At 41.6% G+C, this 26,074-nt stretch overlaps 1 protein-coding gene across 12 annotated transcripts in view; it reads right to left on the reverse strand.

Annotated features, from left to right (window-relative positions):
- The window catches only part of SPEF2 (sperm flagellar 2), a 201,707-nt gene that overhangs the window by 20,521 nt on the left and 155,112 nt on the right, over window positions 1-26,074 (reverse strand). For 6 of the 12 annotated variants that reach the window (XR_003591923.3, XR_009596798.1, XR_006056534.2 and 3 more), the window contains exons 30-32: window positions 15,291-15,397; window positions 14,103-14,285; window positions 6,309-6,401 (exon numbers count right to left, since the gene is read on the reverse strand). Coding sequence is in view for 7 of the 12 variants with exons in the window: in XM_012097083.5 (XP_011952473.3) it covers window positions 6,309-6,401; window positions 14,103-14,285; window positions 15,291-15,397 (383 nt within the window). In the remaining 5 variants the exon portion in view is untranslated. Of the gene's footprint in view, window positions 1-6,308; window positions 6,402-14,102; window positions 14,286-15,290; window positions 15,398-15,474; window positions 17,723-17,811; window positions 17,936-18,032; window positions 18,242-18,360; window positions 18,579-18,704; window positions 19,874-26,074 lie in introns of those variants that run through there. The other 6 variants (XM_042233878.2, XM_060400506.1, XR_009596799.1 and 3 more) reach the window with 4 other exon arrangements.

The following is a 26,074-nucleotide window of genomic DNA, read 5'->3' on the forward strand; positions in this document are numbered from 1 at the left end:
AGGGAGGGCACAATGCCCAGAGCCACTGGGACTCCAGCCATTAGCCTCCTTGTTTCAGCCACTTGACTCTGAACTCCCTAATCTGTTGATGCAATGCGACTCCTTCCAGTGAGGACTCTCACAGAGGAAGAGTGTGCTCATCACTGAATACCAGCTTTTTTAGCAAGTCTCTCCCTCATCCTGAATGACTGAGCTTCTAGTCAGTTCTAGATGCATTGTCTCATGCATTTGACAGCAGAGTTGGTGCTTGGGGATCTAATATCATCCTCTGGGGCCCGGCAAAGCCCAGGCCAAACCCTGGGACACACAGGCCACACTTAAATACCTAGGGACTTCTGTTCTGGGAGGCAGCTGGCTCTTCTCAAACATGTGTGCTTAGTAACCTTTTAAAAATGTAGACTCTAATTAAGTAGATGGTTCTGGATGTTTGTGGGAGACCCCCATTCGATTCCTGGGTCGGGAAGATACCCTGGAGAAAGGATAGGCTACCTACTCCAGTATTCTTGGGCTTCCCTTGTGGCTCAGCTGGGAAAGAATCTGCCTGTAATGTGGGAGACCTGGGTTTGATCCCTGGGCTGGGAAGATCCCTTGGAGAAGGGAAATGCTACCCACTCCAGTATTCTGGGTCACAAAGAGTCGGACACAATTGAGCGACTTTCACATTTTCTTTCTTTCTTTTCTGGATGTTTAGTAGATGGCCTAAGTTTCTTTATGCTTAGCCAACTCCTAGGTGATTCCAAAACTGCTGGTTCTGACTTACACTTTGAGAAGCAAGTATCTAGATCTAGAGAGAGCATTCTTAAAAAAATTTTTTTTAATTGGAGTATAATTACTTTACAACTTTGTGTTGTTTCTTCTGTTCAACAATGTGAGTCAGCTGTATGCCCTCTCTCTTGAGCCTCCCTCCGACCCCTCCATCCCACTCCTCTAGGTCATCACAGAGCACCAAGCTGAGCTCCCTATACTACACAGTAGCTTCCCACTAGCTATCTGTTGTACACATCATGCTATTCTTTATTACTAGCGATCCTTACAATTATTAGCAAATTCAATTATACATCCATGATGAATTGGTAAAATAAATTCCTGATATTTGACACATTTAATCCAAATTTAAATAAAAATAACTTTAATAGGAAAACACTGAAGTCTAAAGCATAGCACAAACTAAACTTCATAGCATAAACTAAAGTTATGCTATGAAGCAGAAAAGAATTTTTGAGGTCAATGGGCTCTGCAAGCTCAATCATTCAGTTCTATCTTAATCATAAGTTTACTGAGTATTTGCTGTAAGCAGGCACAGAGCCAGGCTCAGATGGTCAGGCAGCCTTATATTTTTCAAGAGTCATGATCCAGCTTTTGGGTTCCTTCAGGACGTTGTATTTATTTCCTCTTCCCACTTGTCATTGGAAGTCCTCAGGGATTTCCAGCAGGACATGGGGTAGAAGGGTGTTGACACTGATAGATAACCATGGCATTGTCCTTTCATGCTTATCTTCCATTTCTTTCATAAGAATTCTTGACCTTTAGTATTATTTCTACTGAAATGCTCTTGAAAATGCTATGTAGGTGCAACACATTATTTCTATTAACAAAGAGGCTGAATATGATATATTGAAGGAAGATGTGAAAAAATAAAGTGAACTGATATGTGAACTCCTTCTCTAACTACAAAGGCTTGATTTTAAATCAGTGGATGAAACATGTAAAAAAGGTAAGGCCTGCTATATTCTTAAGATCATTTAAAATGTTTTTATGGGAAGAATTCTAAGAAGGCTTTGAAGTTTTCTGTCCCTTGGAGTACCCTCTTGAATAAATATCTTGTATAACCCCTTCCCCTTGAGTGTGAGGGATCTTAAATGTGATGAGAAAGTCATTCCCAGGAGTGAAGGCAAAGAGATTCTGCAGACAATTAAGGTACTTAATCAGTGGGTTTTGAGTTAATCAAAAGAGACCCCAAACTTGGGTCCTGATTTAATCATGTGAGGTGTTTTTTAAAAAGGACTCCTTTTAAGGAAGGTCTTAAGGAAGAGATTAGAGATTTGAAGCCAGTGAGATGCTCTCCTGCTGGTGAAGAAGCAAATCTCACACTGTAAAAAGGCCATGTGGCAGGGAACGATAGGCAGCCTCTCGGAGCTGCAGTTCTCAGTCCTACAGGATAATTCTGCCAGCAGCCAATCCTGGAACCAATCAACCCTGTGTTTTGATGGTAGAACTACCAAGGATTCCTAAAGCATTGGCTGTGAGAGTTTGAAAAGAAAAAAAGGAAAAGAACTGGGGATGACTCTAGGGTTCTGGCCTGACCAATAGAAAGGTCAGAATGTCCATTGACCAAGAGGGAGAGGGCTCTGGGTGAGGGCAGGGCAGTAGGGTGGGGAGATGGGAGGTCAGGACTCAGACTCGGATGCAGTAAGTTTGAAATGTCTACTAGAACATCCACGTGGAGAGGTCCAATAAGCAGCTCTGTTTAGGAGTCTCATGTTTGGGAGACAGGTTGGGGGTTGAAATAGACTCTTGGGATTTGTTAGCAAATAGATAGTATTTCAAAACACAAGCCTGGCTTCAACAAATGGTAATAGTCCAAGGTCCACTGTAGGGGGAAATGGAAGACTACTTCAGTATTTCTGAACCCCATGAACAGTAGGAAAAGGCAAAAGAAATGACACCAGAAAATGAAACCGGCCCCTGCACCAGGTCGGTAGGTGTCCAACATGCTCCTGGGGAAGAGAGGAGAAATAGCTTCAGAAAGAATGAAGAGGCTGCATCAAAGTGGAAATGACGCCCAGTTATGGATGTGTTGGGTGGTGAAAAAAAGTGATGCTGTAAACTATGATATTGCATAGGAAACTGGAATGTTAAGTCAATTGTAAATTCCAAGGTAAACTGGAAGTGGTCAAACAGAGATGGCAAGAGTGAACATCGACATTTTAGGAGTCAGTGAACTAAAATGGATGGGAATGAATGAATTTAATTCAGATGATCATTATATCTACTACTGTAGGCAAGAATCCCTTAGAAGAAATGGAGCTGCACTCATAATCAACAAAAGAGTCCCTAATGCAGTACCTGGGTGCAATCTCAAAAATGACAGAATGATCTCAGTTCATTTCCAAGGCAAACCATTCAACATCACAGTAATCCAAGTCTATGCCCCAATCACTGATGCTGAAGAAGCTGAAGTTAACTGGATTCTATGAAGACCTACAAGACCTTCTAGAACTAACATTTTAAAAAAATGTCTTTTTCATCAGAGGGGATTGGAATACAAAAATAGAAAGTCAAGAGATATTTGGAGTAACAGGTAAGTTTGGCCTTGGAGTACAAAATGAAGTAGGCCAAAGGCTAACAGAGTTTTGCCAAAAGAATGCACTGGTCATAGCAAACACCCTCTTTCAACAACTCAAGAGACAGCTCTACACATGGACATCATCCGATGTCCAAAAACAGATTGATTACATTCTTTGTAGCCGAAGATGGAGAAGTTGTATACAGTCAGCAAAAACAAGACCTAGAGCTCACTGTGGTGAGCCATCAGCTTCAGTGAGATCATTAGCTTCTCATGATGGAAGATGTGGAGAAGAGATTATGACCAAAAAATGTGTGAATTTGAGTAGATGAATTAAATTGCCTTTTCTCAGGATATCCCTGTAGATTTGTTAAAACACTTGGTATTGTGTGGCCAGCTAGGGAGCCAGGACGTGGCTGAGCCTCATCAGTTATAAGGAAGTGCACTGTCACTGTCAGGAGACAAGGATGTGACTGCTACACAGACCTGCCTCAAGGATCCTTTCTCGGATGTAAAGAGACCTTTTCCCCAGTGCCTGGGACTCATCCGAACTCATTAACAGTGATAATGACCTATCTCCAGGAGCCCTGTCAGTCCTGGATCATAGAGAATACAGATGACAAAGCAGGAGAGCTGGGTGTGGCCCTAGACTGTAGGCCAAGCCCTCTTCTTAAGCCCTCTTAAGAGGATGCAGAGGGCTTGGCAGGTGAAAGAACCTACAGTTCAAGGTCCTACAGTGATTCCTGGCAGAACTGGAACACAGCCCAGGGATCCTGACCCTTAAAATTCCTCTTTATGGTGTTTTCCCCCAATTTGGTCTTTACTATTCTAATAATGACCCAAAAGTAAACTTATTATTTTGTTTTATGTTTTCCCTTTGTGCAACTTCTTTGGGATGTTAACCATTAAGCGTTGTTTCACCATGTAGGGTTAGCGTGGTTAGCTTCTGTTTAGTTGACACTTACGTAAGTCTTACTGTGTGCTGATCACTGTTCTGAAAGGACCACACATACGAACTCATGCTGAACAACAACCCCAGCAGCAAAGGATGAAAATAAAACCACGGCACAGAGAGGTTAGGTAACTCCATCAAGACCTCACAGCTTGTCAGCCATGGCATCTGTGCTTTTAGTCCTAGTTGAAGGGTGTTGAGATTTATGTGATGTTGAGCATCCAGTCTGTGGGACAGAGAGGCATGGAAAATTCCACTCCCTTCTGTCCTCTGGACACTACACACACACTCTCATACACATCTGTCAGCCATCCTTTGCCCCATTATTGTTCGGCTGCTAAGTCATGTCCGATTCTTTGCAACCGCATGGACTGCAGCATGCCAGGCTTCCCTGTCCTTCACCAAGTTTGCTCAGACTCACTCTCTATTGAGTAAGTGATGCTCTTTAACCATCTCATCCTCTTTGCCCCTTTTTCCTCCTGCCCACAATCGTTCTTTTCCAGCGAAAATCAGGGTCTTTTCCAGCGAATCTGCTCCATAGAGCACATCTTTTTCAGACTTTGTGGTTCTGCCTCTACCCTCCCCCGCACACTTTGTTCCAGCAGTTTGGGTAGCAGCAGATGGGAGCCATACTCCTCCTTGGCACCCAGAGGCCTCTCTGGCTTCCCTGCCTTGCAGTCCTCAGGGCTGACCAGCGTAGGCTGTCTCCTGCTTTCAGCAGCTCTGTGAGCAACTGAAAGGCTCTGCTGTGATGGACATTTCTAACAACTTCTCACAGAAAAGGAAAGTGCTTTGTACTTGACATCCTATTCAGACTACTGGCCTCTTCCCACAGAATGAAGAACCTATTTATATATAGATATGCTTTCCAAAGCTTTACAGGAGAATTGAACTAAGTCCTCAGGTTATAAAACAATCAACAACAACCAAAACAAAAAGCTGCCCCACAACTGCCAGCCTCATGTTTTGAACTTTTTTGGTAACTCCCTGACCCTTTCCTTTCACCTGCTCTCCTGCTAGCATCTAGCAGAGATGCTTGAAATATGCATCCAATGGAAGAGAATTGCTCACTTTCACGTTACAACAAGTCATGTTCAATTTTGCATTGCAATTTTACACTAATGGCTGGCTGAATTGATTAATCAATACACATAGCTTGCTGTCATGTCTAAACCTACCATTCAATGTTTCTCATATCTTATCGAACTTGATTGTGTTGGATATAGTTTCATATTTTTAACATTTATATTGAAGTCAGAATAGTTTTCAGATTTTAAGATCTTATATACTATTGTGGCCTCAGGTATAGAAGTTAATGATAGAAGTTAATGGCCAAAGTGTTCGTTTAGGCTTTACCATAACATGATATGAAAAGCCCAAATGAATTTTTTGGCCAATCCAATAATGATGATGATATTTTTGATGATAATAATAATCTGGTGGGTATGCAAACTCTTGGAATGTTACATGAGTTAGTCAAAATCAAAGAGAAATGAACAAAGGCATATATTAGTAAAAGGCAGTTCTTATCCAAAGCTTTTACAATTGTAAGGACCTTTAGTGAAGAATATGCTCAATAACAGCTGATTTGCTAGATGAGAAAAGTGAAGCCCAGAGAGCTTAAGGATATTGTCCAAGATCACATGGGAGTTAACAGGAGGACTGTTTAAGATTTTGATCCCTGCCTCCTCCTCCCCAGACTCCTCTGTACTGCTGCCTTGGACTCAGTTGCTCGGTCTTGTTTGACTCTTTGTGACCCCATGGGCTGTAGCCCACCAGGCTCCTCTGTCCATGGAATTTTCCAGTCAAGAATACTGGAGTGGGTTGGGCATTTCCTTCTACAGGGGATCTTCCCGACCCAGGGATTGAACCTGAGTCTCTTGTGTCTCCTGCATTGGCAGGCAGATTCTTAATCACTAGTACCATGTGGGTGAATATTAAACTCTGCACTTTGGGAATACATTAAAGAAACAGGGGGTGGGGATGGAGTCTAAGACTAATTACACAATTGATCAATGTTACCGTGATATGGTGCCACATACACTTTTTAAAAAAAACCTCAGTAATTACCTCTATAAGATGCTCCTGCCTATTGAATGGCAGGGGTTCAAGAGGATTTTCTGGAATTTTGATATCTTCATCTCCTGTAAACCACAGGCCAGCCTACACACAAAAAAACAAAAATAAGAATCATTAAAGTTATGCTGAGATGTAATTGCTGCCCTCAGAGCCACAGAGGTTGAATTGATCTTTGCAAGATGTCTAGAGCAGAGGTCCACAAAGTAAGCTGCAGAAGCCATGGGGGTGCTGAAGCAAATTCTAGAAATTCCATTCACATGTACGAGATCTCATTCCTTTGTAATAATTGTTTTAAATTGATAATGTATAGAATGCATTAGTGCGGTAGTACACACGAATGACTTGTAAATGAAAACCCACAGACCAGGGCGCCAGGTACACTACGACTATGCTGTAACTGTTGGAGTGTGCAATGAAGCTTGGAGGTCCTCACCCTGGATGTGGATTGCACAGCAATATCATGGCTCAGATAATAAAGAATTAACCTGCAATGCAGGAGATCTGGGTTCGATCCTTGGGTGAGGAAGATCCCCTGGAGGAGGGCATGGCAACCCACTCCAGTATTCTTGCCTGGAGAATCCTATGAACCGAGGAGCCCGGCAAGCTACAGTTCATGGGGTTGCAAAGAGTTGGACATGACTGAGGGACTAAGCACACTCTGCTGGTGTCTGTGTCCTCCATCACATTGCACGTGTCCTGTCCGTGTTTATATATGTCTTGGACCCTAGTGTCCTGCTGGGGCATGTTGTTGGTGTTGGAAATCTTGGCTGAGTGAGTGACTCACTGACTCAAGAGCTCAAGGATCGATTTTGAAAAGACAGCACTTGTCGTCAGCCCATGTCTGACACTAATTACCAAACCCCTTGATTGCCATCTGGGGATGCCTTGCCCCTCTCCCCCTTTCCCCCACACCACTGCTCCCATGCTGGTGTAGAGCCCTATTGCCTCCATCATGAGCTGCTCCAGCAGCCTTCGAGCTGTCTTCATTTCCAGTCTCCCTCTTGTTTGTTTCAACTCAGACCATTTGACCATATCAATTTTCCCTAAACTTGACTCTTGTCATGTCAGCCTCTACTCAGAACCATTTCCTCTTCTTGCTGTTTTGCTCGCATCATTCCTCCTCCACGTGATTACGTGTCCACCAATGTCAACCTGTTTATCTCTCCAGATCCAGCTTAAATTACACCTCCTCAGAGAGGTCCTCTCATCTTTGTTCTCTCCTCTAAACTCCAGTTTGACTTGTTTGTATCACACATTTGGGCATTCAGTACATTTTGGGCTGCCTCATTCATATTTGCTATTAAACATCAGGTATTAATTCCTTGGGTTCAAAGAATGTGTCTTGCCAAGCTTCCATATGGCAAGTACTTCCTTTTGTTCCTAGGTCTTGCTCCCTTGCTGTCTTCCACACTGACAACGAACTATTGGCAGGTCTAACTTGATTCTGGCCTATGCTCTGGGCCTTCTTTCCTTCCGAGAATTACCTGTGCTGGGAGAGAAAGCTGGAGTGGCACTGGGTAGCTTATTATGAGGATGCAGCCTCCAGAGGTGGAGACTGAGTTTTCATTTAGAACAGAGGAGTGCTGGGTGGGAGATTCTGGCCATGCATAAGCGTGTGAGGGAGAAGATCCAGGAGAAGCGAGGGTCCAGCATGGGCTCAAGTTTTGAATATAAGTGCTTGGCTTTGCCCAGTGACTAAACTGTTGACAGTAAGTATCACTCCATGGGGGCTTCCCTGGTGGCTTAGATGGTAAAGGAACTGCCTGTAATGTGGGAGACCTGAGTTCAATCCCTGGGTCAGGAAGATCCCCTGGAGAAGGGCATGGCAACCCACTTCAGTATTCTTGCTTGGAGAATCCCATGGATGGAGGAGCCTGGTGGGCTACAGTCCATGGGGTCAAAAAGAGTCAGACATGACTGAGTAACTAACACTTTCACCTTCACTTCACTACTCCATGGAGAATAGAGAGATAGGAGCACAGTTAACATTCATGCTTTGGGACATGATGGAGTGACAAAGCTCAGAATTACCCCTCCTGCCTAAAAAAATAAGAAAAATGACATATATATATGTGTGTGTGTGTGTGTGTGTATATATATATATATATACACACACACACACATATATACATACATGTAACACAATTATTTCAGACATTGGACAACAGGCAACACAGGATGGTGATTCCTGCAATAAGGAGAACAATGAGGAGCCCAACTATGGTTCAGGCTACAGAGCCAGGGGCGGCATCTAAATCGAATTGGGATGTCCTGCTGGGCTGAGAAGATAGACTTGGATTTGAGGGAAGGGTAGCTTCACTGGTAGCTCAGTTGGTAAAGAAGCTGCCTGCAGTGTAGGAGACCCGGGTTCCATCCCTAGGTTGGGAAGATCCCCTGGAGAAGGAAATGGCAACTCACTCCAGTATTCTTGCCTCTGTTCCTATGGACAGAGGAACCTGGTGCGCTACAGTCCATGGGGACACAAGAGTCAGACACGATTTAGCAACTGCCACCAAACGACTGCCACCATCATGACCATTGGGCTTCTCTGGTGTCTCAGACAGTAAAGAATCTGCCTGCAATGCAAGAGACCTGGGATCAATTCCTGGGTTGGGAAGACCCCTGGGAGAAGGGAATGGCAACCCACTCCAGCATTATTGCCTGGAGAATTCCATGGACAGAGTACTGCAGGCTGCAGTCCATGGGGTTGCAGAGTCGGAGATGACTGAGCCACTGACAACACTAACCACGATGATGACTATTAATAGAATTTCCAGGGCAAAACACTAGAGGTGCAGAAAGAGAAGGTGAGCCCTAGAGATGTGCAGAAAGATCTTCCAAGTCTCGGCTGAGAGCTGACTTGTGCAGATGTGTATGGAAAAATACCAGAAATGGGAGAAAGAATCACAGGGAGGGAGTAAGCTTAACAATTCCTAAAACTTACATAGGGCTGGGACTATATTACCACCAGGGAGAATGTGACCACCAGGCAGGGAAGGACTTTCTGATGCACAAAGTATTGGGTAGTGTCCCTAGGAGGATATTGCCTGAGTAGTGGGGCCAGAATGTTGTTATTTAGTGGTTCAGTCGTGTCTGACTCTTTTGCGACCCCATGGACTATATAGCCTGCCAGGCTCCTCTGTTGATGGGATTCTCCAGGCAAGAATACTGGAGTGAGTAGCCATATTATATCCTCCAGGGGATCTTCCCAACCCAGGGATCAAACCTGTGTCTCCTACATTGGCAGGCAGATTCTTTGTCGCTGAGCCACCTGGGAAATCAGGGCCCAATTAGCCCTACGAGAAAAGGCTGTTTTAGACCCACCCTTACCAATCTTAATGTAACTTCGAAAGGTTAAAACTGATTGCACATAACATTATTGCATGCCCAATAATATTTAAAGGCATATAAAATTGGGCACTTAGCCATATAAAATTTGTAACATGTGGCATTCTATACAAAGGCATTCAAAAAAGCCAGAAAATATAACCCACAGTCAGAAGAAACATCAATCAATAGGAACAAACACAGCAATACATAGATAATAGAATGAACAGACAAGGATGTTCATTTAACTCTTCTAAATAAATTTCATTTGTTCAAGGAGATAGAGGGGAAAAATGCATATGATGAAGAGAGAAATGAAGGATATAAGAAAGATCCAACTTAAACTTCAAGAAACAAAAACACACTGGATTGTATTAATCACAGATTTGGTGCTACAAAGGAAACGATCAGTGAATGGGAAAAATGGAGCAGTAGAAATGAATACAAAATAGAATCAGAGAGAAAAAAAATTGAAAAAAAAAAAATGAAACCAGGATCAGCAACTTTGGGACACATGTGATTGGATTTTGAAAATGGTAGTGGGGGAGTATGAAGAAAAAAAAAAACTTCTGAAAAATTTCCGAATTTGACAAAAACTACAAACCCACAGATTCAAGAAGCTCAGTGAACCCCAAGCAAAACAAATGTGAAGAAAACCACACTGAGGGACACACTAATCAAACTGCTGAAAACCAGCAATAAAGAGGAAATGTTAAAAGAAGGATTCATTTTCATCCCCAATTTCTCTACTGTCAATTCCATATCCAGTTGTTTTAACACATAGGAATTTCCCCTGAGTCCTAAAACCAAGAATACATTCAGTCACATGAAAAAATATAATAGATGTATTTTAAAAATTAGGAAGCTGTTTCAAAGCATTTCACACAACAGGAGTGCCACAGAAGAAAGAACTTAGAGAAACTTGTACTTTTTAAAGAGTTGCCCAAGAAAATTTTGCTATGTGAAATGGTACACGTGAACTTTAGGGTTGGGTTTAAATTGATCAAGCAGGGTTCAGTCAACCACATCCTGCCCCGCTGGATAATCAGGGGCTTTCTCCTTGAAATGTGGAAATGTCCCTTTGTACTCTCTTGATAAAATATGGCCAAGGAATTTGAGGTTTACTTTTCCTTAAGAGAATAAGTGCTGTGCTGTTTGGATCGTAGAACACCTGACTCATTAAGCCTGTGATAACATGCATCCTCACTGACAGAAGGTGAGTCGAGAGAGTTCACCATCAAAGAATTCAGCGTGAGTGTGACTAGACACCCACACATGACAAAGGCCAGCATGTCACAGCTGCCTGAGGGCTGGGAGCAGAGGCAAGGCACTTTCACGCTCGCGTGGCTCAGCCCAGGTACACAGTCAGAGCCGCTTCACAAGCCCTGTGTCTTATTCCATTTTAGAAGCTGGGGAAGTCAACACATTCTCAAGTGGCAGTTGTGGTGAACGTGCAATTAGTCAAGAAAAGAAAAAAAACAAAAACAAAATTAAAAGCGGAGTAAAGAGCCTCTTTACCCGCCCTCACCCACACAGAACTTCATTTCAGCAATGCAATTGTACTATTTGTCTATTCTAAGGTGACATTTTCCACAAATCATAACATATTGCTGAAGGAGCTGTTTTGATATTCCCATAAAAGAACTCTGTGTGTGGTGTGATCTGGCAAGTGCTGGGAATACGTAAGTCATGTGAAGTCAAGTAGGGCTCTCCAGTGGCTCCCTTGTCATGGGCTTTCTGAGGAGTGGGCACTGGGTGGGCGAGGGGACAGGGAAGAGCTCAGAAATCAACTGCTCCCCAAACCCAGGTGGTGTTCTCCACTGTATAATCGGCTCCAGTTTCATCCATCTCATCAGAACTGATTCAAATGAATTCTTTTTAACGACTGAGTAATACTCCATTGTGTATATGTACCACAGCTTATCCATTCATCTGCTGATGGACATCTAGGTTGTTTCATGTCCTGGCTATTATAAACGCCATAGTGGCTGTACTAGTTTGCATTCAGTGTGTATTCGCAGTTTCTGATTTGCATTTCTCTAATAATGAGTGATGTTGAGCATCTTTTCATGTGTTTGTTAGCCATCCATATGTCTTCTTTGGAGAAATGTCTATTTAGTTCTGAATTGAGCTGCATAAGTTGCTTGTATATTTTGAGATTAGTTGTTTGTCAGTTGCTTCCAGAAGGCTGTCTTTCACCTTGCTTATATTTTCCTTTGTTGTGCAGAAGCTTTCATTTTAATTAGATCCCATTTGTTTATTTTTTACGGAATTCTGAGGTGGATCATAGAGGATCCTGCTGTGATTTATGTCTGAGTGTTTTGCCTATGTTCTCTAGGAGTTTTATAGCTTCTGATCTTACATTTAGATCTTTAATCCATTTTGAGTTTATTTTGTGTGCGGTGTTAGAAAGTGATCTAGTTTCATTCTTTACAAGTGGTTGACCAGTTTTCCAGCACCACTTGTTAAAGAGATTGTCTTTACTCCATTGTATATTCTTGCCTCCTTTGTCAAAGATAAGATGTCCATATGTGTGGATTTATCTCTGGGCTTTCTATTTTGTTCCATTGATCTATATGTCTGTCTTTGTGCCAGTACCATACTGTCTTGATGACTGTGGCTTTGTAGTAGAGCCTGAAGTCAGGCAAGTTGATTCCTCCTTCTCAAGATTGCTTTGGCTATTCGAGGTTTTTCAAGTGTCCAGTCTCCATTGAGGATAATGTAATTCCTTCTATTCCTGCTTTCTGGAGAGTTTTTATCATAAATGGATATATATATTTGAGTTTCTGTTTCATGCAGCAGTCAACTTTCTCTAAGAAATTCACACCTTTGGTGAAGGAGCTTTCTGGTTTTGCTCAGAGCTTGCTGGTACAAATTACCAACACTTTATGTTCATCTCATGTTTGTGCAAAAAGATGTTTAACTGGATATCCTGTGTTCACTGGCACATACTGCAAAGAGTGAAGGTTGTTACTTTTGTGACTGCACACTTGTTAAAATCTTAAGCCAACAAGTTTCGCTCTGCTGTTTGTGTTATTTCACAAAATCATCTTTAGAGGTTGTAAGTCCAGGTCCAGGACAGTGAAAGAATTCACAAATTGCTTGGGAAGTAAGTCGGCCCAGTCAGTTATGTGTCTTTCTTCATCGGCCTTGAAGAGCCTCTTCAGTGTGTCAGTGCTGTTTCCTCTGGCTCAGCTGCCTGAGTGTGGGAATGTCAGGGTTGTCTATGAGCATGTTATCCATTAATTGAGGAAGAAAAGAGAAGCAGCAAGAGATGTGATCTTTCAATGGTGAAATACACGGGAGATACCGGCACTGAGAGATTATCACCTGATTCAAAATCAGCACCTTATGAACCTTTCGTGTCTACCAGCTTTGTGAAGTGGTGGGCACTAAGATAAATTTCTTTGCTGTTGTTCAGTTGCTCAGCCGTGTCTGACTCTTTTGCAATCCCATGAACTGTAACCCGCTAGGCTCCTCCATCCATGGGATTTCCAGGCAAGAATACTGGAGTGGGTTGCCATTTCCTTCTCCAGGGGATCTTCCTGATTCAGGGACTGAACCCCGTGTCTCCTGCATTGGTAGGCAGATTCTTTGCCACTTTAGGGAAACCTTGAATTCCATTAGCAGACACAAACTAAGTCACTTACACCCTTCTTAGTTATGGTGTTTCATTCTAACTCTCTTCTTACTCAAACTTCTCAAAAGATCAATCGACTGTCTTATCTTCACTTCCTAAAGAACAACTTATTCCATCAGTCCTCTGCAATCTAGATTCTGTACTCTCTTCAAATTGTTCTGGCGAGGGTCACAGTTACATCCTATCTGCAAATCCATTGGCCAGGTACCATGTTACTGGATTACCCATCACTTTACACACTTCCCTCGGGTGATCTCATCCATTCATAACTTCAACATTTGCCTACATGATAGTGACTGGCTTCTGCATCTGCCATATCAGATGGGACATTTCTGCCTGCATTTCCCACAGACATTTCAAAGTCAGCTTGTCAAAAACCATCTCATCATTCAGTATGCTCATGATCAAAGGGAAAAAAAAAGCAAACCTGTCCTTTCCCTGTCTGTATTTACTGTAACTGTTGTTGCGACTTGCAAAATATTGGGTATTGGGCATTGGGCTGATTAAAATCTCTGCAGGCGAGTCTGATAAAAGTCAAGGTTAAGAACTTGGGAGGAGGACAATGATGTTTGCTGTAATTTCTTTAAGAGCCCTTAGCTCTGCAAGCAGTTTGGACTTTTTCAGACCCTCCTTTTCCCAGGGGGTGAAGTGGGGGTAGGTGGGAGCAGACTTCTGCCTAGGACCTGGGCAGTACCTGTGCTGCCTCTGGGAGCCTAAACATGGGCCATGAGACCTGGCATGGTGAGATCAGGGAGTAATACACTTCTTAGGTCAATAGTACTCTGATAGGATTAGTGCCACCAGGGGCCGGGAGTGACCTGCTTATACTGTTCATAAGTGACGGTGCCCAGCTGCTCCGCATCCAGGGCCTTGAACCTCTGCAGGGTCTCCAGAAGCTCCTCCTCCAGGGGGATGGGCCAAGGCAGTGCTACTACTAACAAGAATTTCCGCCAGTCCACGGACTCCGAGTTTGTTACCAACAAAGATGCTAACTCCTGCAACTAGAAGAAAACAGGAAATGCCATTGGGATATTTGTATGATTCTCTTGTGACATTCCACCTGCTTGCATTTCATAGTGAGAGGTTCTGGCAAAGAAAGCAAAATTTTTAGCTTGGTTAATACAGTCAGAGCTGACTTGTTCCCTCAGGTTCTACCAAGCAATCCATGCCAGACAGAACCTACAGAGTGTTTCCATTTTTGCTTCCTTGACATTTGTGGGTTTTGCTTACTGTTATACAAGGAATTGGATTTCCCAGGTGGCACTAGTGGTAAAGAAACCGCCTGCCAATGCAGGAGATGCAAGAGATGTGGGTCTGATCCCTGAGTTGGGAAGAACCCTGGAGGAGGGCATGGCAACCCACTCCAGCATTCTTGTCTGGAGAATCCCATGGACAGAGGAGCCTTGCAGGCTGCAGTTCATTGGGTCACACTTTGTACCTTTCCAACAGAGGAGGAATAAAGATGATATGAATGTGGGAGGGCTCGACAGCTTGTAGGGAAATATTCTTTAACCATCTTGTTTTCTTAAGGAGCAGAATATGATTAAAGCAAGCCTGAATCATCTACTGTTACTCGTTAGGATCACTCCATCTGGTAATAATAGGTACAAACTCATTGGCTGACCCTCACAGTCTCCGTAAGGTTTCACTGACTGTGAACATAATCACTTGTTTTCAAATACTGTGTATGAACATACTACGTGTCTTAACTTGAAGTTCTTTCATTTGTTTATTTATCGGCTGCCTACAATGCAGGAGACCTGGGTTCGATTCCTGGAGAAGGCAATGGCAACCCACTCCAGTACTCTTGCCTGGAAAATCTCATGGACAGAGAAGCCTGGTAGGCTACAGTCCATGGGGTCACAAAGAGTTGGACACAACTGAGTGACTTCAGTTTCTGCTAAATGTCAGATACTGTGAATGGACTGGTTATTTTAAAACTATTGACTTATCAATCAAAGAAGAGAATTCTCAAGGCTTGAAACCCAAACAAAATTGAAGCTTACTTCCGGTTGAGTGAGGTTCATCCAACTAGTAGGAAAGTTGTTTGTTCCAAGGTTCAGAGTTACCAAATCCAGCAGAATGTCAGCAAATGCTTTATTTCCTATTATACCTACAATACAAGGATAAATATTTTTTGGTGTTATTATATGATCTGTTTATTTTGCGAAAAATGGAATAAATAATGAATATTTGTATAATCATTTTATTTAAAACTTCAACCTATAGAGAAACATTAGACATTTTGAAAATACAAAAATATTAATCAATTTCCCGATTCTCTTTCATGGTTGTTTCTCATCTAAGTCAACATGTCTTTTTTGTCTTAGTAATAACTCATTCCAGACTGGGTAAAATACTGAGACTTCATATTTTGGTTTGGAGTCTTCTTTGACCTTTTATTCAGAATAGGTTGATTGAATCAAAAATAGTTCATTATTCCTACTATTATTTATATTATTAAAATGAATACTATTATTGTTTACAGTAATATTCCTGTTATTCAGTAGGGCACTAGAGTACAACATTTTGGCAAATATGGGATAAAGATGTTTTAAACGCATGCATATCACCACTGTGATCAAAATAACACATTTATCCTCATTTTGCTTTTTTTAGATCAGAATATATTTGTTTGGGTTAAATTTAGGGATATTTGAATCACTAAATTACTGGGTTGGAAGTGCTAATTTAGTTATCTAATTGGCTCAAACATTCTGATATATTTTATGAAAGGTCACTTTGAAATTTTTGAAGGCTTTTGCTCTTAAACATGAATCTACTTTACTATATTTGTTTAGTCTGTTGCTTATTTCAAATTGCATGCACATGCATTAAAAAAGAAGTAGGAAAGCAAAAATAAGTGTATCTGCTTAAAATATGTCTAACTCCCATAGCAGAGGTACCTTCTAGACCCAGGAGACACTCCTACATGTATTCAGGTAACTGTCAGGTCCAGAGTATACAGCTATTTTTCTTTGTTTAGGAATAAAAAGAGTTAAATAGGCATAGAGTCTCACATTTTTCTTCCTATATCTAAGTTTTTAGCATTTCTCAAGTCCAACATGAACTTTATTAATAATTTCCTCTAACCTTGGGAAAATGTAGCAATCATTTAAAAATTTCAATGGTTCAAATAAAACACACAAGGTTCAGATCTGGAAGGTAATTTTCTGTGTAGCAAGAGCAGAATATTTCTTTATTTGATGTGACTGGCCATTCAGCAGGTTGTTTAGAAACAAATTCTCTATCCTTTTTGACCAAACCTGAATATCCAATGTTAAAGAAATGAGAATAACTTCCCCAGGTACTGGAATTTTTGGTAAAATGAGCTTTGTATGATACTACATTGGTTTCCAGATAAGTTAGAAATAAATCACTCATCTTCCTTAAAATGAAACCAGAAATAAACTCAATTGAAACCATGAAGAGGCTCAAAGTATTTAAAATTTCTGGTAGATTTGTGAAATAGTTCCACTGTCTCTAATACCAATGGCACAAGCAAAGTGTTCTAAGAAAATACTTTCAGTTCACATAAGGATTATTTATCTGGGGACTTTAGTGTGAAACGTAAAAACTATTTTGATCTTCGGCCTTGTTTCTTAAATGACCAAGGCATATAATAATGTGACTTTCACATATAATGCAGTAATGGAAATAGATAAGCTTACAAATTTTGTTTACAGATTAAAAAACCAATTGGCCCTAAGTTATTTATCTAATGCAGCCATCCATTATAATAATCCCGGAAAAACAGTTTATTGTAAGCCAGGCCTAAAGGCACTCTTGGTCATAATTATAGTCCGGTTACCCTTAGCAATAACTCTCAGAAAGATGACATCAAGATAGTATCATTGCTTAGAAGTATACACTTCACCCAAAGAGTGTGAAAGAATGTGTGACTATAAAACTAGATTTAGAAGGCTATAGGAAAACCAATCTTTAGATTTTTGCTTTGTATGTCTGGATGATGCCAAATGCCTTTTGTGTTTGATGTGAAGACTGGTGACTTTTAAATTTCAGGGTTTTTAAAACAGTTCTTTTTGCTAGCATCAATCAATGATGAGGTTGATATTTATCACATTACTCATCGCTTTCACTAAGGCTTTCTGAGTTTGATGAGCAGTCTGAGTTAGGTCTTGTGTCCTCAGTTGAGGATGGTGTTCTTGTATTCCATAAATGAATGGCTTTCCTAGGGTCAAAGTTGTTAATGTCTGGAGAATTCAACTGAATTATCAGGAGATCCGTCATGTTGTCAGCCTTGACCTTGGCATGCATTTGGGACCTGATGCGCTTCATCTGACTAAAGCCACGTCCTGCCTCAGCTGAACTTGCAGGCAGGCTCAGCACGAGGTCAATGAGTGTCAGGATATTTGGATACTTGTGTAAATAAACAGAATTCACAAAATCCCAGGTCAGTTTGCAAATGTTCTGAAATCTAGGAGAAAAAAAATGAAAAATGTGAAAGATGGAGACTCCTAAGTTTTACCCCAATATTTATAAATCAACTAGGTTACTTACTCTTACCTAGAGTAGATCTCCAATTTCAACATGCTCCATTCTGTGTCTACTTGGTCAATTTTCACCTTGGCTGCCTCTAATACTGGTTCATAATGTGCAATCAGGATGGCCACCTCTTTTTCTCCAAATTCTGCAATTGATATGCCAAAGAAAAGGTCACATATCTGACAGACACGTGTACAGGCGATCAAAGAACAACAGAATCAGAGCCAGTGCTCCTGGGTTACCTTGATTTATTTTTGCCGGCCACAGTTTAAAGCTTCCAATCGTGGTTGCCTTCACCACATCTTGGTTGGCATCTCTGAAACAGCCTCGCAGCCTCTTGATAAGATGTGTTAAAACAATGTTTCTCACGTCAGAAATGTTTCCCTTTCCTCCAAGGCAGTTACCATGAAAGTGTGTGACCGAATCTACCCCACGTTCTTTCGGCCCTGGTCTAGGAGGGGGAAAAAAAAATTGCCCCAAGAGATGATTACCTGTAAAAGCCTCTGGCAAATGGTTTCCCAAGTAGCTGTCTGGTTTTGATAGACTCTCAGATCACCCCGGACTCCTCACCTTGTCTGATAAATTTGGAGCATTTCCAGTGTTGACTCTAAGGTGGCAAATACATCAGCAATTGAGGAATTTCTGTTCTGATTGACATGGGACAGTATGCTAAGGACATTGACGACATCCACCAAGAAGTGGACAAATTTGACAATGTCTGCCTGGAGGAGAGACTCCAGGAGTTCTTCGGCTTTCTGATGACTGCTGTTGCTTCTGCTTTCTTCTGTCTGCAACACAGGTTGGGAATAAAATAGTGGTTTATCTTTCTCAAAATTATCTCAAATTGCTTAATAAAAGTATTTTTTTTAAAATTCTGAAAATCTGAAATAGTACCATATTTCAAAATTACTTACTGACTGCAGCTGCTGGACAATTGCTGGATATCCCTTGAGAAAGTTCTGGAGGGCAGCCTGCAATCCCTGAAGCCACCTCCGGCCTCTGACTTGAGAGGGCATCGCAGGTTGAAGGTGGAGGCCCTTGAAAGCAGTCACCAGAGCACTCCTGTGAGCAGGAGAATCGTGATAGAAGCGGTGCATGCTATGAAGAAGGTCTTTCACACGGCTGTAGAGGGGAACGCTCTGGAACACCGCCTGGTAAGACAGTTCGAGGTGATGGGCAAGGCAGTAAACAGGCAGCACACCTGGCTGGATTTCCCTTAAAAGCAGGGCCACTGTGCTGCCGTTTTCTCCCTCTGAACCTGGAGCTCCATCGCTTCCGAAACCCACCAGTTTCTTTGCCCAGTCTTGGTTCGACAGTCGAAGTTGAAGATTTCTCTCCAGAGTTTTCTCGATGGCACGTTTTATCGCCCAGGGCTCCTTCTTCTCCACGGTCTGTACCCCGACGATTTGGCAGTGCACTCTCCCTGCGCGGGCAAACTGCACATATACGAGTTCAGCTTCCTCAGCTGAATTGTCTGCAATCCCATCACTGAGGACGGAGAAGAACTGACTTTTTTCTAACTTCTCTCTTAGAGTTCTCCGTTCCACTTCAGCAATAAAGTAGGTAAAAGTTCTGGCCGATTTACTGGTTCTGAACACCGGGCCGATATCAACTCCCTTCATATCGTCCAGCGAACACATCCAGAGGAAGTCTTTGAGGGGACGTCCGGTCTTGGCGATGGCGTGGCAGGACCGGAACAGGTTCTCCACCCTGCCAAGGGTCACCTTGCTCATGGTCCTCACCGTCAGCTCCGTGGTAGCTCTGCTCCCTGGAGAACCACTTGTGGCTTCCATGAGGGACGCCTTGGCGTGAGCCTCGCTCAGATGATGCGCGTTGAGAAATTCAGTCCTGAAGTTATCCGTGCCATAAAAAAAACTGACCTGATTTCCCTTTGATGTCACTCCATGTTTACGACACAGGCCGCAGAACATAAGATTTAGTATCTCATCGTATACAAGCCAAGGGTATTTTTTAAGCCAAATTTTCAAAAATTGATTGTTCCTCTTTGGGAGGTAATGGTCAAGCTTCCGAGGCCTTTTCTGCTTCTTGGTGAATCCACTCACATTGTCTGGAGGATCCCTGCCTTTAAAATAACTCCATGTTGTTATTTTAAGTAATTTCTGATGCCTACTGGCAATTTTAATTCCCATCCCCCACTCTGAACTTAATATTTCTAGAACAATCCTAGGGAGGGCTTACCCCTTACTAGGCATTTTGGGAGTGCTCCAAGGGCTTTATATCATTTACTTGTCATCACCCAGTATCCCTATTTTATATAGTTAAGAAAGTGGGTCAGTTACTAGTACTGATAGCCAGTTTGTGGATTAAAAAACCTAAGGCACAGAAAGGGTAATTAACTTGTCCAGGGTCACAGTGGCCATCCACGGTGGAGTTGGGGTTAGCTAGCAGGTGGTCTTACCTAGCCCCCCACTGTTACACACTTCATATTACAGGTTCCTCCTGTGGGCAAAGGGTGCTATGGTCTCCTTCTCCCTAAAACTGTTTCTCCAGGCAGGAGAGGGGCATGGTCTTTTGCTGTTAATTGCCTTCTCTGGGTGAAAACACAGGAATCACAGGACAGGTAGGGCCTTGCCTCTGCAGGGTTTGCTTTGGACACCTCTCCCCTCCCGCCTCAGCCCTGCCTTCTCTGGCATTGGTTGGTTGCTACAAATAGGGGGTCCTAGTGGGAAGCTCTTGTAGAGCACAGGGAGCCCAGCTCAGTGCTCTGTGATGACCTGGAGGAGGGTTCAGTGAAGGGAGGGTGGGTGTGGAAGGGAAGCTCAAGAGGGAGGGGATATGTGTATACTTATAGCTGATTCACCTTATTGTACAGCAGAAACCAACACAACACTGTAAAACTATTATCTTCCAATTAAAAAAACAATTTGAACATTTACTGATACTAAAAGAAGTTATATAGTTTAGATTCTACATTTAGATCTATAAAAAAAGGGGGAGGGCATCCTTCCTAGATTATTTTGCAAAGGAGCTGTGCCTCATCTTTTTCCTTTCCCTTAAGGTCTAATTTCTGACACTCATTTATCTGCCAGAGAGAGAAATATGTATTTATCTGGACAGAAGGACAAAATAATTAAAATCACACAAAACTGCTAAAATACGTTTCTTCCTAAAGGCAGAGAGCCTAGACCAACATCTCTCTCTCCTCCTACAACTTCTGTGAAACTCCTGGTCATGAGATTACATTGTCCTATTTCACAGCAAAATGAAACCTGGAACATGTGCTTGTGTGACTTGATACTAAAATGACTCATGTTGACACACACACTGAGTGTTTGCTTCAATTTAAGGCTTTAGGGTCCCAGGCTTTCCCTCCTCAACAGACAGAACCACCCTTCTTCTGTGCTTTGTCACATGCCAGATGACTGCTGAGCACTAGGGAGATGTTCAAGAAAACAAATCTCCTTTCCTAATTGATCTTTTGGATCTCATGTCTCTCAACATCTTTAAATTGAAAACCTTTGCACTCGTGTCAGTCTGCTTCTGCCTCTTACTTTATTGGCCTCTAATTTATATTTTGCCTTTTAACCAATCCTTTTGCAGTTGTTGTTGTTAAAACAAATCCTTATTTACTTATAGATCCTAAATTTTCCTGTTTTCATTTAAACCTAGTCTGCTTATAGCTGGGACCCACTGACTCCACTATCTTTCATGCAGGTTGGGTAACTTTCAAGCTTCCCACACTAGACCCTCAGCTCCATGCTGGCTGCCTGCTCTATACACGTGAGAGTTGTTGAATACATGAACAGCTGCATGAAAAAAGCAGACTCTGGTTGTTGAATGAAAAGACTTTAACTTTCACTACTAATTTAGCTAGTTTTTATATCTTTAGCTTGCTGGCCAGATTTTCCATAAATTCTATCTTGAATTCTAAGCACACACTTTATCACTGGCCTCATGTAATTCTCTGGCTTCATGAGACTACATTCCCCCTGAAGAGACACCTGGAACTGTGCCCACAGACTATTCTACCAGGTCTAAAGGCTTCTAGATTTACTACTGCATTTCTGTGATGTGACTTGAGCAAGTGGAAGGAGTTTCCAGGCTGAGAGAAACACAGGGCTCCTGAATGCCACACTCCTTCTTGCCCTAATCTCCAGGACTTGCCACCTGCTTAGATATTCCTGTTAATAACATCAATCCTTTTACCTTTTCTAAGAAGCGTGAAAGTGTTAGTCGCTCAGTTGTCTCTGATTCTTTTGACCCCATGGACTGAAGCCCACTAGGCTCCTCTGTCCGTGGAATTCTTCAGGCAAGAATACTGGAGTGGGTAGCCATTTCCTTCTCCACTTTTCTAAGAAAATTTTCTGTATTTCTTGATATGAGTAAATGTCAGACTGATTTATTTTCAGATCAAAATAGGGAGTTTATTTACCTGCAAAGTGTGGTGTCATAGTTCTAGAGTTTTCTCGAAGACACTAAGCCTGGGAAAACCCACACAACTGTCTAGTTACTCCTTCCAGGGCATCACCAGGTGCCCTTACTCTTGCCTCTAGGTTAGCTGAGGCTTTCTAGGGAGACAGTAGTGTCTGTTGTTCTCAGACACAGTCTTATCCTCCCTCCAATCCAATCTCCACATCCTTTGGCTCTAAATGTTTTTGATAATTCTCTCCATTGTGGCCTTTGGGGGCAGCCTGAGGCTTCACGTGGGCTTCCCAGGTGGTGCAGTGGTAAAAAAATCCGCCTGCCAGTGCAGGAAATGAGGGTTGGGAAGATCCCCTGGAGGATAAAATGGCAATCCACTCCAGTATTCTTGCCTGGGAAATCCCTGGTGGGCTATGGCCCATGTGATTGCAAAGAGCCAGACACGCCTGAATGACTGATCACACAATCTTAAGATTTCACAGCTTGACCACAAGCTCTTTGTGGCCCTCATTTCCTGGCTGGTCTGTTGCCCATTCCCTAAATAGGTCATGCAACTTCAAAATCTCAGTGTTAATTCCATTTTCTCCTGTTCCTAGAAGACTCTGCTCCTGCTTCTCTTCCTGGAAGCTTCTGTCCAGAAGTTTCCCATGGACTACACCCTTTGCTGACCCACACAGGAGCAACAACTACTTCCTCCTTGGATTCTTGTAAAAACCACGGAGCTGGGTGATATAGCTCGGCCACTACAGCCTAAACTTCCTGAATTTGTGCCCCATCTCTGAGACCAATCATTGACTCCCAGGGTCTCCAAGAGGGTGTTGAGAGGGACACTTGTCATTTTTTAGAACAAAGTTGCAGGCCTTGAAAAACTAAGCACTGCGTCTCTTGAAGAAGGAGTTGAGGGTACAGAATTTGCTGAATAGTGTTTTCTCTGGATAGCCTCTGAGCAAAAATCAAAATAACTATGAACCGAATCTCTATAAGATATTACATCGAGTACTGATGAGCTTACAAAGAAAAGGAGTCCTTATGGCTTAAGTGGGGACATTGGAACATTGTTAAAGTGTTCTAGCTTCAACAGACTCCAAATTGCTTGCTTTGGAGAAAGACTCTCTTTCTGATATGCTTGGCACTTGATGTTTGGACAGGATGTAACTACCCAGAGCTTACTCGGTACATAGCTGAAAGTTTTTGGTTTGGAGGCTTACAGTCCCCAGGGAGCTGCATACCTCATGGTTCAGTTCCACTTGGTGTTGTGAATTTTCTTTTTTTTTTTTCTTCTGGAATCATTCTAAGATAACCCTGTGTTCCTATGTGTTCTGTCAATTAGTCGTGTCTGATTCTGTGACCCAATGGACTGTAGCTTGCCAGGCTCCTCTGTCCATGAGATTCTCCAGGCAAGAAATCTGGAGTGGGTTGCCATACCCTTCTCCAGGGGATCTGGGGAGTTGAACCTGCATCTCCTGTGTCTCTTGCATTGCATATGTATTCTTTACCCGGTGAACCACCAGGAAAGCTCTGCAGCTACCTCTTAGGGCATGTGCACCTTCAGGATACCGGAGCTCACATTTTGCATAATAACAAGCAGAGTTTGTATCCATATTGCATAATGTTACATATTACATAAGAATATAACATTACTGTAATTATATAATTAAGAGATAATGGCTTATATCACATCTGAATTACACATTTAGTGTGCCAGATACTTTTAAAGCACTTTACAAACATTAATTACTTTAATGCTCATAACAGTGAAATATCCCATTTTTCAGATGAGGAAAGTGTGACAAAAAGAGGTTAAATAATTTGCTCAAGATCATATTACAGTCATTTGACAAGAGGGGGAGTTGGAAAGAGCTGTCTGACTCTTCTTACCCATGGATGGGTCTTCTTCCTCATCCAGCCATGGGTAAGAAGTGAATTAACGTGGAGATGCTCGAGTAGGGGCTGACACATAGGGCTCGACACCATTCCAATATTGACTACTGTCATAATTCAGAAAATACCCACAAAATCCATTCTGTGCTGGGAGTATGCTCATGGGAATGATCCTTGGGACAGGCAGTGGAAAGAAGGTCGTGAAGATTCAGGCTCTCTTACTGACTTAAGCTGCTCCTAAAATTTTAAGTATAGATCTTTGTTGGATCTTTGTTGGGTGGGAATAAAAATACTAGCATGAAAAGTCCTTTAATTATATTTTGCATAACTTTGTATGATTATCACATATAAGATCTTTTTTTTCTGGCATATTTGTGACAGTTAACTAATGATATTTTATGTCTAATTACTGCCTTTATCAAAGGAGATTTAGAAATATGACACAGGCAGAATTTGATGAGGAAAGCAGGGCTGAATAAAAGCATGACAGTATATGACACACTTTCAATTTTCCGTTATCTTCAGTAACCACTATCTTAATGACTTAATTTTCATGTGGATAACCAGTACTCAGTAAAAACTCTTTAAGCTTTAGTTCTTTCTATTAATATTTTGATACTAGTTATTCACAAGTATTTATTCAGTCACTTGTTTTAATGAAAGATTATCATTTCACTCAATAATTTTATTTATGTAGTATAATTAAAAGTAACAAAGTGTAACTTAATGACATTGATAGCCCTTGTAAATTTGCTAAAATACTCTTACTATGGGCCTAGTAACATAATGATTGTTACATGCAAATATGTGTTTTTTTCCTAGAAAAGATTCATCTATTCATCATATTTTAATATATTTTAGTGAGCTTGATGCATGCATCTTAGATATAATAGGTTGCATTGGACTATATGAGATAGTATAAGAAAATGCTCACATTTCTTGGCTTAGATATAACAGCAATTTTCAAGTTGAAGCAGGAAGTTTTGTAGGAGTCCACATTTAGAAAGTTACTACATTCAGCCAGTTGTTCTATATTTTCAAAATGGTTATCACTTCGATTAAGATGGTCTTTTGAAATTGTAGATTTTTAGGGTAAGTACCATGAGAGGTATCCTAAAAGATTTTCTAATTCTTGAATACAACAAAAACTTCACGTAAAAGACAGATCAATGTGTATCTATTAATAATCACAAGAATGAAGAAGAAAGACTTAAGTCAGAGGATGTTTTGGGGGTCAAAGGAACTGGGAGAAAGGGTGAGTGGTAATTAACTTCTAAGATGTCATCAGAGAACCTCTAATTCTGTGACTCTGGGATACAGGAAATAGAATGATTATTATTATTTTGTCTTACATTTTATACATGAGCAAAATGACAACAATGAGTATTATTTCTGTTGTAGACCACCCGACTCTATGCTAAGTGTTTCACATGAACTTGAAAAGTGCCATATGTAACATATATTTTTTCAAATAGTATGACTGAGCTAATAACAAAGAAAGGGTTTAAACTTTTTGCTTATAGACCGTAACTCATTTTGAACCATTGAGATCTCCAAATCCCATGGTATTATATAGCTTTGTCAATTCTGTGTCAATTACAGCTGTCATTCTTAAATCTGGATAATTCTCCAGCACAGGTGGTGGAGGTGGTTCCACAGAAAGAGTTGGTCTCTGTATCTGTTTTCCTGCAGTTCACACAACTGGGGAAGGAGAAGAAGAGAAGTCCCTGACCTTTCCATGAGCATCTGTACTCAAGCCTCATAGCTCCATGGTTTCTGGTGACTGTTCCCCCAACTTTAAATATCCTCTGTATCCTTGCCATTTAGTCACTCTTACTTCTTTCATTTCCTCCCTCCAAGCTGTTTTTCTGCAGTTTCCCTGACCAACTTCTTTGCACACTGATTCTCCCTTGTTTGCATTCTTGAGCACTTTTTTTTTTTTTTTTTTGTTTTGATCAAGTTCAGATTTTGTTTTGGAAAGAACCTAAATAGAAGTTTATATTTTCTTCTTCTTTGGATG

This window comes from Ovis aries, chromosome 16 (genome assembly GCF_016772045.2).
Source record: "Ovis aries strain OAR_USU_Benz2616 breed Rambouillet chromosome 16, ARS-UI_Ramb_v3.0, whole genome shotgun sequence".
In the NCBI taxonomy this organism is placed as follows: domain Eukaryota; kingdom Metazoa; phylum Chordata; class Mammalia; order Artiodactyla; family Bovidae; genus Ovis; species Ovis aries.